Source organism: Vicugna pacos, chromosome 21, assembly GCF_048564905.1.
Source record: "Vicugna pacos chromosome 21, VicPac4, whole genome shotgun sequence".
Lineage (NCBI taxonomy): Eukaryota > Metazoa > Chordata > Mammalia > Artiodactyla > Camelidae > Vicugna > Vicugna pacos.
Genome location: NC_133007.1, coordinates 24,130,124 through 24,145,488, shown reverse-complemented (window position 1 = coordinate 24,145,488; position 15,365 = coordinate 24,130,124). Strand labels below are relative to the sequence as shown.

The window sequence follows — 15,365 nt, the reverse complement described above, 5'->3', positions numbered from 1 at the left end:
GAAGAAATTCTAGTGTGACCTATGCATTTGAGGGCCATTAGCAGCCACTGGTAAAAATCCAGACCTGTATGGGTACAAAGGGTGTTTCTGTCCCATCATTCAGGCCAAGAACATCCTCCTCATTCTAGAAATGGGATCCACGCCATCACCAAGCCCCACCATTCCACAACAACCAGCCCCGTGGAGGCCCACGCCCCTGCCAGGGCCCTTCCCCCAGCAGCTCCAACACCTAAAGCCAGTACCAATCCACCCTTGGGGGCTCATGTGACCAGGCTTGTGCCCGCCTCCCACCCCTAGGCTGGCAAGTTAGGGACTCAAATTCAGCCTCTGGCCTGGCAAAAGTCAAAGGCAGCTGGAAGCATTTCCCCCTCTTTCCCCACTGCTGGCACCAGTGTCTACTGCTTATATTTTAAAAACACTGAATCAGAGGATCGGTTCTGAACATGGACACACACAGAGAGAACATAAACACACATGCCCAGACAGTCCCCAAAGACCAATGCTTCTACCCCACCAGTTCCCAGAGCCCAGTCAGCCCCTTCTTCTGCATCCTTTTATCAAAATGCAACACCTTCCCTCCCAGTCTTTCCTTAAGTAAGTGTTGAAAAACCACATTATTAGCAAACCTACCTGTCTATGCTCTGGGGTAACCTTACACTCATGGTTTCTCAGTGTCTCCACGGTTCCAGAATCCTGTAGTCTTGATGTCTTGATCAGGACTGAATCGCTTGCAATTTTTAAGAAAGGTGAGAGGAGGGCCTCCCAACTTGAAGGTTGAATCCTTTTTCCTCCAGCTCTCAGGATCCTGGTAACTGAAGCTCCATTCTACTTCTACCAGTTAACATGGTCTCCTTTCTTAGCCCCCCTTTCCCCTCCCCTCCCTTAGGAAAAAAAATGAAAAAAAAAAGAGAAAAAACTATGACCTTCTTAGAAACCAAAAACCCAACCACAAATCTCTTCAAGGTTAGCGCTATGGGCTTAAAAAAAATGAATCAGAAAGAATGTGCCTTCAAAATATCAGTCTCAACTGCAAAATATAGATAAAAACCATCCTTTTAATCCAGTTTTCCCAGCTGTCCTTCTGCTGGCAAGAGAGCCTCAAGCTCCAAAGGGGGGAAAAACAATTCTCTGGTCTCCAATGCTTAAAACGACAACAGATACATTGAGGGACCAAAAAAAAAAAAAAAAAAAGAGGAATAAATCCAAATTGGAACTTGGAAAAAATCTTTCAGCTGACTTGCACAGTTAAAAAAAAATAAATAGAACCATACAATAGTATGTACACAACTGCACTCCTTCCAAGTCCAGTGCAACCCTGGGAACCAAAATTATGAATTTCCTTAAAAAAAAAAAAGCTTTTACATTAAAGGTTTTGAAATTTTTAAATGAGCCAATTGCACCAAAAAAAAAAAAAATCAAAGAACACCTGAAATGCAATGCTTTTTACCTTTAAAATGGTAGCAATACCACAAACCAGAGAAAAATCTCTGAAAATACTCTCTCCTTTTCCTTTAAACTTGCAGGTTTCTCCACCTACCCCAGCCTGATTCCCAGCCTAGGTTCGGCGTTTTTCTGAAAGACAATTTCCTGAGTTAGTTCTGTTTTGCTTCTCCACATCCAGGCTCCGAAAATTTCTCTTGCCTCAGCCTCCATGAAACGGAGATTTCGCTTCCTCCCGTTCCCCCAGCTCTCCCTCTGGCCTGGCCAGAAAATCTGCTCCCTTATTATTAATAGTTTGGATTATTATTGTGGATTTGAGTTCGGGGTGGGATATTCCTCCACACCAGCCTCCCGGACAATCCGATCGCCTGGCTTCTCTCTCTCGGCCTTTTTCCTCCCTTTCCGCCCCTCGCCTAATCTCGCAGGCAGGAGCCCACCGCGCCTCGCGCAGGACCGCCGACGGCCTCCGGCTCCCGGCCCCGCTCGCCCGCTCGCCCCACGCCCGACAGCCGCGCTCCGGCCTCCGTGGCCGCGGGAGTCCAGGCTCCGGCGCAGGCAGGGAAGGCGGCGGCGGCGGCAGGCCGGCACGGGCGGGCGTCCGGCTCCCGGCGTCGCGGCCGCGCTCGCCTCCTTCCGGGCCCCTTCCCCCCCGGCTCGCCGCTCGCTCGGGCGCAGGCCCGGCCGGCCGCCCCCTCCCCGCGCTGCCCTCCCTCCTCCTCCTCCTCCTTCTTCCCCGCGAGCCTTTCTCCTTCCCTCGCTCCGGCGGGGGCGGGGCCGCAGGCTCCTCCTCCTCCCGGCGCTGCCCGCCGGCCTTTCCCCTCACGCCGCGGCCGGGGGGCGGGGGCGGGAAGCCGACCGCCTTTCCCTTCCTCGCGTCCCGCGGCCGCGGCTCCCGCCCCGCCGGCCTCTTTCCAGTCCTCCCTGCGCGCTCTATCCCGCCGCGACCCCACGCCGCCGCTCCTCGGCCGGTCCCCTCCGCGGCCCCACAGTCCCGGCTCGGCCTCTCGGTGCGGCCTAGTCGGTCCCGGGCTTAACCGGATCCCCGGCTTTTCCCGGCCTGGCCCGCCGGCGACCCCGGCCCGGACCCCGCGAGGCACCGCGCGCCGCCTCCGCCGCCGTCACCACCCCTGCCGCCTTCTCGCCGTTTTCCCTTGGGTGCCTTTCCCTCTTTTACTGCCCTGCGCTCAAGACCCAACCTTTGTTTCTTCCCCCCTTCCCCCCTGCTGCGGTGCCCGGCGCCCCCAGACCCCCGCCCCACGTGTGCCGGTTTTTGCGTTCACCATCATCACCCCTGCGCTCCCACCGCCACTGCTCACCCTCGCTCCACCTTTTTTCTCATTTTTCAAAAATTTGTCGCGGGTGCCAGGAGCCCTTTAAACAGTTCCCTCCCGTTTCTGTGGCCCTCCTCACGAACATTGGGGGAAAAGACCCTTCTCCTCTCCCTCTTTGGTTGTTTTGGGCATGTTAATACTAGGCTGTGTGAGGTGTTTTTGAACTCGATGGAAAATCCTTTCAAGGACAGCTCTATTTTCATAACCCTCCTCTCACAGAATCACAGTTTCTAAGTCTTTCCAAGTAACATGACATTAGTCAGAAGGTCCCAAGCGTTATGGTTAAAAATAATTAAGATAAAAGGAACCTTTTCATTAGGACTGGGAAGTGAACTTCGTCTTCTCGCCTAGGTAAAAGCTTTTTGTAAAATGTCCTGCAGGCAGTGGTGTGTTTGCATATTTCTCTCCCTTCCACACCACCTTGATTGTTCTTGGGGAAAATACTTGTATATGTATGTTTACCCACACACATCTCGAAGCAGTCATAGAGGAAGCTGAGTGACCCCAAGAGTGTTAGAAGGGATGAGTTTGCAAATAGCAGGAGGAAAATAAACTAATAAGCATCCGCTGAGGACTCAGAATGAACCAGGAGCTTCCTCTGAATTATACCAGGTAACAGCTGGTAAATAAAGACCTTCCACCCCATCTCTACCAACCCCTAGGCCAGAACCCCCAAAGACAAGTGGTCTGTGGGGAATCTGAGGCACCACAGTTCAAATTGTTACTGACCTTGTTGTTTACTTCCTTCCTATACTATCTACAAAAATGATGTTCTCAAAAGTGGACACTTCCTCTGTGGTGATAGACCAGTGGTCACCAAACATTTTTCTTCTCATGCTTTCTCAATCCGTGTAATATTTTTAAATAGTTATTTACATGTATTTTATTACATACTATATAAGACATGCCCTAGTGTAGAAATATAAAAAGACTGAGATAAAGATGAAGTACATGTTAAAAATCATACTTTTTACTGAAAGTTAATGGCTGTCATAACTGGAAAAGATACTTGTCAAAGGGGTAGGTTCAAGCAGCAGGAGTGCATCCTTGGTTGTACTTACTAAACTATGATACTCATTTTCCAATCCCATGCACCGTGATGCAAATTCTTTTAACTGAAATTCAACTAGTAAATCTGCATCTTAAATCAATCAATCCTTGAATGATTGGAAGATTTTATATTTTATGTTTTAAAAAAAAGGGTTCAAACCCTCTTGGAAGCCTCATTTAGATCTTTAAGACAGATTGTAAAATCTTATTTCTTAGTTTTTCAAGTGTAAAGTTTTGTACATAAAACACGTTGTTTTTGGTAATTAAAAAAAATAATTTTGGAACCATTTCCAATCAGGCGTTTTCAAAATGCTTTCTTCCTAAGTATCAATTTCTTTGGAAAAGCAACAACTTCCTCACTCATTAATAGACTGTCATCTTCACCTTAAAGGGACAGATTAAGTGGATTTTTGTTGTTTGCTTCGGTGTTTTAAAATAGGTGCTAGATAGTATACTCTAGCAAGCCTTGTAAAATAAAAACATGTATCCCTGTTACATTCAGTATCTCTATTTAGGCCTTTCCCAGGACATAACCAGTGAATCTCTGCAGAAGAAAAAAATTTCACGCTCATTCTCCCTGTCTTTACTAAGAATTATAAAGTTTGTAGCAATTAAGAAGCTTATTTTTATCCAGCGGGTGGCATACATTATAAAGAAACTGAATGTCTGAACTGTGTGTGGCATTACAATTGGTTCCTGGAAACATCTCACATACTGCATATGACAGATGACTTCTGAAGTAATGACCCGGTGAGAGTGATTGGTCAGTCCGTGTGTTTGAATAAGTATTAATAAAGCTTAAATAGTTATTTTCACTATATAGTTAAATGCTACTGTGAATGCGTTCTTAAATAGTTTCATCTTGCACAGCAGTACATCTCTTTATACACTCCACTTTGAAGACTATGGGGATGAGGGTGGCTTTAGCAGGACAGACCTCCCTGAATTAGCTGGCCATTTAAGTGAATTCCCAGTCTCAGTTCAGGGCTTAAAAAAAAAAAAATTAGATTGTGCCCAAGATAGACTAGGTTGTAGGAACCTGATAGCAGCTGCTGGTTAATGAAAAGAGCGCTAGACTAGGAACCCAAAGAACTGGGTTTGTTTGGGGCTGGATCCCTTCCTAGCTTTGGGACCTGCTGTTTGCAGGTTGTAAGAACTAAGTAAGGTCAAGCATAGGAGGAAAATCAGGATAAACCAGTTAGGAAGAGTGGTATCTTGAATCAACAGAGTCTTTTTAACTTTTTTCCAAGAACTCTTCATAAGTGAACACCCTCCTCCGCCCAGCATTCTTTGGGATAGGTAGGGCATTCATTGTTCTATTCATTCGTTCTGGTAAGCTTGTTTACACTTAAGGAAACTATGGTACAGAGAGGTTTTAGGTGATTTGCATGAAATTAACTTGCATGAAATTAGTTTGATAGATTGAGACTTGAATTCATACCTTCTCATTTTTAAGGTGTGAGTGAGGCGGGAAGCCCCATAAAAAGACCAGCAGGTCCCGTAGGTAGGGCTGCTGCTCTCCTCCCAGCACCGTCTGGTTCCCTGGCTCAGAGGATCTATCTCACTTTTTGCCTCTAAAGCGGCAAACTTACACCTAAAATTCTATTGGTTCCCCGAGTTCATTTCTGATTGGTTATTTCCTTCACTCCTGATTGGTTATTACTCTCACTTCTGATTGGTCCACTTCCCTAGCTTCTGATTGGTCCTTTTGTAGTACTTCATTTGCATGGAGCTCACTCCTGATTGGTCATTTCTCTCACTCCTGATTGGTCTAGTTCTACAAAGCTTGTTCCTGGTTGGTCAACTTCTGTTATACTTTATTTGCATATGATGTTGCAAAGTGTAAAACTGGCAGCCTCTAAAAGGCCTGTGTAAACCTACAGGGTCCAGAGCTTGAAGTGTTAACTGTTTTGGGGTCATTGGCGTAGTAAACCTGAGTTCTCCGGCTCTCCGAGTGCTGCTTGGTGTCTCACCCGGATCCAGGTTGCTGTCACAACGGAGTTGTAACACCGAGCTGTAGCACCTTTTTCCCAACATGAGAAGCAAAGGAAAGAACTTTTATTTGCTGAGAGGGTCTCTGGAAACTTAATATTTAATTGAATAGCAGAGGAAGAGCTGTGATGGAGAAACTTGAATGGTTCACAGGGTGAGTTCTAGAAAAGCAACTTGTCATTCATGTGCAGACATCCTCAGCCCAAACCAGGTGTATCTTCTAGAGAGCCAGACTCCAGGTTTCAGTCCTTCTTCTGGGCTGCTGTTAAGAGCAGGACTAGCCAATTAAAGTCACCACTGGAGGGACGGTGTTTATTGGAGATCTTTTATCTCTCTTCAACCTTTATCAATTGGAAAGATGACGTGCGGAGGCTTGCTTAATTAAGGTATTATTGAGTTCTAAGGGTGAGGAAATTTTATGGTTTATTTCTTAACTGATTTAGATTTCTCTAGGATACTTCTGGGTACCCAGAATAACCAACATTAAATCTGTTATAGACGTCATTTCATTGTCACTCAGAATGTTCTGATCATTCAACCTATTGAATTCCCAATAAAACTTTAATATGAAGAAATAGTAATACCCAAAACATACATAGTGCTTACTAAGTAAATACTGTTCTAAACAAACTGCAAGTGTTAACCATTAGATCGTCTCAGCAACCTTTTGAGGTGGTTATTATTATCCTCGTTTTCAGATGAGAAACAGGCTCAGAGAGGTGAAAATCACTTGCTCAGGGTTACAGAGCCAAGAACCCAAGCAGTCTGGCCCCAGAGTCTGTGATTACCTGTCAACTACATGGCCTTTATGTCATAGGCACTATGCCAGCCACTCACTAGTGTGAAAAAACAAAACCAAAGAACAATGAATAGGCAAAACCTTATCAGAAAGACAAAAGGGGTGCAGGGCTTATTGAGAAGAAACTGCGGAGGGTAGAGCTGGAAGTAGAGGTCAGCGGTTTAACCCCTCAGCCCTCCGAAGAGTTATTTTTCCCGTGGTTCAGTGACCAGCAGATTTTACCTTTGGGCTGTCACTTCTTTGGCTCCCCTGTCTGTGTCTCTGAGATATCACCCCCAGAAATTTGCTCCCTCATCACTTTTGAGGATCTCAAGGCATTCATCAGAGAAAGGACTTCTCACCTTAACTCCCACTGCGGGGAGTTCTGTGTGGTCTGAGGCATCGGCATCACCTCTAAGGTGTGTACTCCAGCCTCCCAAGCTGATACCTGCTTCCATCTGTTGTTACCTTAGAAACCAGCTCTCTCCCATCAACACCCCTAGTAGCTGAGATTAATTGAGTAACAGGGAAGGTGCCAAGATAAATTGTAAAGGAAAATGTGTGAAAGAAAACCAGTTTTAGAAGGAAGGCTAATGTTTTCGGAAGTTGGCTGTGTATGTGGGTTATTATTTTTCCTCCCAATAAGAGAAAGTACCCAGGATCAAATGTGAGATACGAAAAAGGTAAGATACCAAGAGGAATATAATTAAAAAAAAAAAAAAAGAAAGAAAAAAACCAACCCCCCCAACCGCAAAACCACCCCCCCAACAAAAGCTGCCCAAAGCCTGCTTTAAAAACAAACCAAGAAAGTCCTTTAAAAATTTTATTGGCAGACACTAAATTACACATATTTAAAATGTACAACTTGATAAGTTTTGACACACGTAAAACAATCACCACAATCAAAATAATGAACGTATTTACTATCTCAAAGCTTACTTTTGCTCCTTTCTAATTCTTCCTTCCCTTTGCTTCCAGTTGGACTCCCTGGGCTGGCCTAGTCGCTGGCCAATCTTGGATCTGCTTTTTTCCCCTATAGATTAGTTTGCATTTTCTAGAATTTTATAAAAGTGAAATTTTATACAAGTGAAAGTGAAGTTTTTGATATAAGTCCTTTCACTCAGCACAATTATTTTCAGATTCATTTATGTTGTTGAGTCTATCAATTTATTGCTGAATGGCATTTTTTTAATTTAAATTTTTGATTGTTTACTGCAGCTACATAGAAATACAGTTATTTTTGTGTATTGATACTCTATCCTGCAATCTTACTTATTTATTCTAATAGATATTTTGTAGATTACATCAGATTTTTCTGTGTAAATGATCATGTTGTCTGATAAGGACAAGTTTACTCCCTCCTTTCCAATATGCCTTCTTTTTATTTCTTCTTGTCTTGTTATGCTAACTAGAAACTCCTGTGCAATTTGATAGCACTGGTAAGAGCAGGCATCCATGTTTTGTTTCTGATCTTAGGAGGTAAAGCATTGTTTTTTTCACCATTACATATGATGTTATCTGTAGGTTTTTTATAGATGCTCTCCTAACAGGTTGTGGACTTCCCTTTCTATTCCTAGTGCTGAGTTTTTAATCAAGAATAGATGTTGCATTAAAATAAACTCAAAATGGATTAAAGACCTAAATGTAAGACCAGATACTATAAAACTCTTAGAGGAAAACATAGGTAGAACTCTCTTTGACATAAATCACAGCAGCATTTTTTTTCAAACAAGCTCCTAGAGTAATGGAAATAAAAGCAAAAATAAACAAATAGGACCTAATTAAACTTAAAAGCTTTTGCACAGCTAAGGATACTATCCACAAAATGAAAAGACAATCTACAGAATGGGAGAAAATATTTGTAAATGATGCAAGTGACAAGGGACTAATTTCCAAAATATACAAACAGCTCATATAGCTTAATATCAAAAAACAAACAAACAAACAAACAAACAAAAAACCAAGCAACCCAATAAAAAAAGGGCAGAAGACCTAAATAGACGTCTCTCCAAAGAAGACATCCAGATGGCCAACAGGCACATGAAAAAATGCTCAGCATCGCTAATTGTTAGAGAAATACAAATCAAAACTACAGTGAGTTATCACCTCGTACCAGTCAGAATGGCCATCATTAAAAAGTCCACAAACGATAAATGCTGAAGAGGGTGGAGAGAAAAAGGAACCCTCCTACACTGTTGGTGGGAGTGTAAATTGGTGCAGCCACTATGGAGAACAGTATGGAGATTCCTTTAAAAAACTAAAAATAAACTTACTGTATGATCCAGCAATCCCACTCTTGGGCATATATCTGGAGAAAAATATAATTCAAAAAGAGATATGCACACCAATGTTCACAACAGCACTATGTATAATAGCTAAGACATGGAAACAACCTAAATATCCATCAACAGATGACTGGATAAAGATGTGGAATGGAATACTACTCAGCCATAAAAAATAAAATAATGCCATTTGCAGCAACATGAATGGACCTGGGATATGCTGCTGAGATATGTTGTAGCTTGCTGATTACCTTTTTTCAGTCTTTTTTGGGCTTCATGTTCATTTTGGATGGTTCTATTGCTATTCTATAACTCCATTAAACATTTCTTCTGCTGTGTCTAATTTGCTATTAATTGTATCCAGTGTATTTTTCTTTTCTTTTCTTTCTTTTTTATTGAAGTGTAGTTGATTTACAATGTTAGTTTCAGGTGTACAGCACTGAATTTAGTCCCTGTTGTTCCTTCTGGGCCAGAAGTGGAAATTCTGGCTTGCCCTTGGTTTTCAAACTTAAACCCCAACTCTGTATTTAAAATTTGAAATATTTTCTCATTGGTAGAATTAAGTTTTAAAGGAAGGCTTGTCATGCTACCATTTTAGAAGGGAGACTTTTCAGCCTGACATGGGCCCTTGAGCCAACTCTCTGGGTTTGAATTTTGGATCCTTCAAGATTCAAGATTCAAGCATGTGACCTTAGGAATGTGAATTCATTCAGGTATGCCTGCATCCACATTTTAAAAGGCATATAATAATAATACATTCTTTATAAGGTTGTTAAGCAGATTAAATGAGTTAATATTTATAAAGCACTGTGCAGCTCACTATTACATGTTAGTTATTCATGTACATGAAGAGTTCAAGCTTTGTGCAATCAGATGAGCTTGGCTTTTGTGGCATATAGATCGATGGGAAGTCATGAGAAGTGAGGTTGGTAAGGTGGATGGGTGCAGTGGAATAATGCTGTAAGGCTGGACTAAAGAGTTTAGTTGCGATAGGGTAGACCAATAAGCACATGAAAAATGTGCAACTCCTAATGAGGGGTACACATTAAAATAAGATTCTGTTTACCTAAAAATATCAACTTGGCAAAGCATTAAAAAAATGAAATTATCTATTATGGACAAGAAGATTTCCATGAAATAAAAACTCTCATTGAGTGAATCAAGTAAAAATAAATTTTCACTTTTTGGGGGACAATTTGGTAGAATGAATTAAAAAACCTTAAAGTGGACATATGTTTTTTTCCTCAACTTTATTGAGATATAATTTACATATATAAATTGTGTAAATTTAAGGTGTACAATGTGATGACTTGTATGTGATGCCTACAATACATACATACATAGTGTGATACATGTATATATAGTGAAATGTTTACCACAAGAAGGTCAGTTAACCCAATCTTTTACTCACACAATTACCATTTTATTGTTATGGTAAGAATGTAAAAGCTCTACTCTCGTAAAATTGTTCTAGTATGTGATACACTGTTGTTAACTATGGTCATGATGCTATACATTAGATCCTTGGAATGTATGTAACTTATATCTGAAAATTTGTACCCTTTGACCAACATCTGTCCATTTCGCCCACCCTCCCAGCTCCTGATAACTACCATTCTACTCTCTGTTTCTATGACTTCAATGTTTTTAGATTCCATATATAGATGGGATCATCCAGTTTTTGTCTTTCTCTATCTGATTTATTTCACTTAGCATAATTCCCTCGAGTTTCATCCATGTTGTCACAAATGGCAGAATTTCCCTCTTTTTAATGACTGAATGAGATTCCATTGTAATGCTCATATCTTTTGATCCAGTAATTCCTCAAGATTATTCCTTGCAGCAGCATTGTTTACAGTAAAGAACAATTGGAAAAATGCCTGAGGATATGAAGCAGTTAATTGAATTACACACCAGCTATATCCTGGAATATTATTAGGTATCTTAATTTTGTAAAACAACATAAGAAACAGAAAAATATTTCTACACACACATGACTGTCCAAAATATTAATATTATTTCTAGGTGATGGAATAACTGGTTATCTTTCTTCACCCAATTCCAATTTGGGGTAGGAGTTCCACACACCAAGTAATCATCTAATACCAGTCGGGTGTCCCATAATTCAATTCAATTCTGATACTATCTACCTGGAGATAGAGTCAGATTCCGCAGGTTGACGCTTAGTCTCAGAAGACCGTCCTTCACTTTAGATGAAAATTGCCCAAGTCCAGGCTGTCACCTGTGCTTCTGGCTAGAAATCAGAGATTCCCATGACCCCTTCCTTGGGTTCTATTAATTTGCTAGAGCAGCTCACTGAACTCAGGGAGACAATTTACTTACTAGATAAGAGCCAGACTTAAGAGATGCATAGGGCAAGGTATGTGGGAAGGGCCTTGGAGCTTCCATGCTCTCTGAACGCCATGCTCCCCAAACCTCCATGTGTTCACCAACCCAGAAGCTCTCCAAACTCTGGTCTTTAGGGTTTTTATGGAGGCTTCATTACATAGGCATAATTGATTAAGTCACTGGCCTTTGGCGATTGAGCTCAATCATCTCTGATCACTCTCCCCTCCCTGGAGGTGGTGGGAGCCAAGTGGGGAGCCTGAAAGTTCCAGCCCTCTAATCATATGATTGGCTCCACTGACAACCAGCCCCCATCCTTAGGTGTGAGTCCCAAAGTCACCTCTTTAACATAACAAAACGCACACTTACTGAAATTTCAAGAGTTTTAGGAGCTCTGTGCCAGAAATTGGGCAGAGATCAAATATGCACTTGTTATTATAAATCACAATATCACACAGTTGATTTCTATCTTTTTTATACTCCTCTGATTCTTCCAAGTTTTCTGCAATAATCTGTATTAATCTAATAATAAAAACATCTAACATGTTTTAAAAGTTATTTTAATTTTAATATAGGACAGCAGAGAGCCAGCAAGACTATATGATGGAGAAGGAAAAGGCTAAATGCTGTTTAATTCTAGCAGCAGTACGTAAAGTGGGATGAGTCAAGACCCAGATATTCTGATGACCATTTCTTTATACACTTGAGTAAGTTTCACCGACGCTTTTGGGGAGTCCTGTGCAAGGACTTGCACACGTAATGACCTTTCCCATCTGCATGTTGAAAGGGCTGTCACAAGGAGCTGCTGCAGCCTGCAGCTCTTTGCTGGCAGGGTGGGCACCCTGCTTGCTGGTATCTGGAAGCATGCGTGACAGCTGCAGGGGGAGCCCAGCATGGCTGCTAGATTATTCTGATGCCTCACTAATCCTCACAGCTGGCAAGCACATAGCAGTCAGACTGGAGAGATTCTCTATCAAGATCGTAAAGACTCCAAGAAGGGGAGAGACCTGGACTTTTCTGAAAAGTAGGTTAGAATTAAGGATTGAAATGAAAGGCTGGAGGGGTGGGTTGTGGGACAGGGTGAAGGTTAGGCAGAACTGGAAGTCCTAAAATGAATGTATGGGGCAAGCAAAAATTCAGTTCTAAAATGAGTGACGATGGAGGAGCAGAAATTAAATGGGGTGAAAAAGGGTATTGGCTGAAAGAGGCAAGTCTAATCAATCTAGAGGCAGTCCTGGGGTTCTTAGATAGGAGAGGGAGAGGCCCTTGGTAGCACAGAGTTTTCCTTTTGGGTGTTACATGTCTTCATGATGGTGGTGGCAGTGAGAAACGGAAAGAAGTCAGCAGAGAACCAGTTACCTGAGCGGAGCTGAGTGAATGACGGATATGAAGGCTATGGGTACAAAGACGGATAGTTAATAGAGCTCCTATGTGCTAATTAGATGGACCAAGCTAGGTAAGCCAGAAATAGACTCACAGACAACGAGAAGCACCCAGGTTGAGTCTATGGAATTTAGGTGGTAGAGCTCAGCCCACAGGGAAACACATGGTCTTGACTGAGGAGTGCAGAACAGCTGAGCACTGATATGCAGGAATCCTAGCAGAGTGTGGGCAGCAAAGGTAAGGAGTACCATACCAGAGGGTTGAGAGCAACCTCTAGACGGGGGGTTGTAGATTTTTAGAGCTGTGAAATTTCCCAGAGATGACCCAATTTAATACTCCCCCCAATTTTTTCCCAGAAGAGAAAATGGAAGCCCAGAGAGATGATCATAACTCTTCCATCCTCTTTAAGACTCTTACCACCTAGCTACATGACCATGTCCTCGTATTTATTACATGAGGAATTGACATACAAGAAACTGGTCACGTCTAAGATTCTAGACTCTTGCTCATAGTTTTTCTGTATCTTGTGAATGCTACCATCATTTTGCACAGTTTCAGGGTCAAAATCAATAGCAATCCAATGTTCGAGTTCTTTATGTGCTTTGACCTTCTTATGTCTAATTCCTTTTACTTACATCATCCACTTGGTCTTATGGCTGTGTCATGGGCCTTATCATCACCTGATTCTTCACTTTAAGTCCAATATCCATGGTTACAAATTTCTACCCTACCATTCCTCCAATTTCTCCAGTCTGTTGGTTTAGATCTATGATCTATCACACCAATAACTCACTTGTCAATATTCCCAAATCCATTGCTTTTTTGTAAACTTTAACCAAGCAGTAGCACATCTATCCTCCGTTTCTGAGCCTACATCTGTGCTGCTGAGGACTACTGGAGAGTCACCCAGCCATGGAATTTAACACCAGTACAAATCAATGGTCTCTTACCATGAATTCCTTTGATCCTGTGAACCTCTGAGATATATCAACTCTTCTCTTCTCTGTAGCAACTGTTGTAAATCTCCCCACTTACCTCAAGTGTTCCCCACCATATCTCTTCTCACTCATGTTTTATGAAAAATTTTAAAAGATGGTTGAGTTCTGGTTTCCAGTCTGGCATGTGAGGAACTTAGAAGTCACCACTCCATCCTAATAAAAAGTAAAATCCAAACAAAATGCAAAATCAACAATTCTTAAATCCACCGTATAAGTGAGGTCCAAGGACAAACTACTGCTCTCCCAAACTGGAGAAACAGGTAGGCTGATACAGAGAATCACATCCTACCAGAGCAGAAACCCATGAACAGAGACTTCCATGGGAACCAGCGCTGGGGTAGGAAAACCTGACCTGTAATTGGCACATTGCTGGAGGCTCAGTGTGGACAAGTCTAAAAGTTAAAAACTCCAGGGAGACCCAGTCACGGGGTGGGCGAGGGGCACCCGTTTCTGTGAGTTTTTCCTCTAGGAGGTCTATTGGGTCCTCACAATGAATACCGGAAAAAAAATTCCCTTGTGTTGCTGGCAGAGGGTGGGGAGTCAGTGGGGATAAGAAGAACCACTTTGAAATACATCAGAGTAAATGAACTTATTTACAAAACAGAAATAGACTCATAGACACAGAAAACAAACTTGTGGTTCCAGGGGAAGAAAGAGGGAGGTTAGTTGATTTTCAGTGTTGTATTAGTTTTAGGTGTATAGCAAAGTGATTCAGTTGTATATATTTTTTTCAGTTATATATATATATAATATAAGAAAAAATATATACATATTGTTTTCAGATTCTTTTCCATTATAGGTTATTACAAGGTATTGAATATAGTTCCCTGTGCTATACAGTAGAACCTTGTTGTTTATCTATTTTATGTGCAATAGTGTGTATTTATTAATCCCAAACTCCTCATTTATCTCTCCCCCCGATCCCTTTTCCCTTTTGTAACCATAGGATTGTTTTCTGTGTCTGTGAGTTTGCTTCTGTTTTGTAAATAAGTTTATTTGTATCATTATTTTAGATTCCACATATAAGTGATATCATATGACATATATGTCTGACTTCTTTCACTCAGGATGATAATCTCTAGGTCCATCCATGTTGCTGTAAATGGCATTATTTCATTCTTTTTTATGGCCGGCTCATTGTATATATATATATTACATCTTCTTTACCCATTCCTCTGTTGGTGACACTCCATGTCTTGACTATTGTAAATAGTGCTGCTATGAACATTGGGGTTCATGTGCTTTTTTGAATTAGTGTGTTCTTCCAGATATACACCTAGGAGTAGGATTGCTGGACCGATCATATGGTAACTTTGTTTTTAGTTTTTGAAGTAACCTCCATACTGTTCTCCATAGTGGCCGCACCAGTTTATATTCCCACCACCAGAGGGTTCCCTCTTCTCCGCACCCTCTCCAGCATTTATTATCTGTAGACTTTTTGGTGATGGCTGTTCTGACTGATGTGAGGTGATACCTCATTGTAGTTTTGATTTGCATTTCTCTGGTAATTAGCAATGTTGAGCATCTTTTCATGCGCCTGCTGGCCATCTGGATGTCTTCTTTGGAGAATTGTCTTTAGGTTTTCTGCCCATTTTTTGATTGGGTCGTTTTTTGTATTTTTTGATGTTGAGTTGTATGAGCTGTTTGTATATTTTGGAAATTAAGCCCTTGTCAGTTGCATCAGTTGCAAATATTTTATCCCGGTCTGTAGTTTGTCCCATCATTTGTTTATGGTTTCCTTTACTGTGCAAAAGCCTGTAAGTTT

The 15,365-nt window shown here is 41.8% G+C and overlaps 1 protein-coding gene across 6 annotated transcripts in view; it reads right to left on the bottom strand.

Moving 5' to 3' along the window:
* ARHGEF11 (Rho guanine nucleotide exchange factor 11) overlaps positions 1-2,171 on the bottom strand; it is a 94,642-nt gene extending 92,471 nt beyond the window's left edge. For all 6 annotated transcript variants that reach the window (XM_015248245.3, XM_072946327.1, XM_072946331.1 and 3 more), the window contains exon 1: positions 631-2,171. In XM_015248245.3, the coding sequence (XP_015103731.2) occupies positions 631-662 (32 nt within the window). In that variant the 5' untranslated portion in view covers positions 663-2,171. The remainder of the gene's footprint in view (positions 1-630) is intronic.
* Between the last annotated feature and the right edge of the window lie 13,194 nt (positions 2,172-15,365).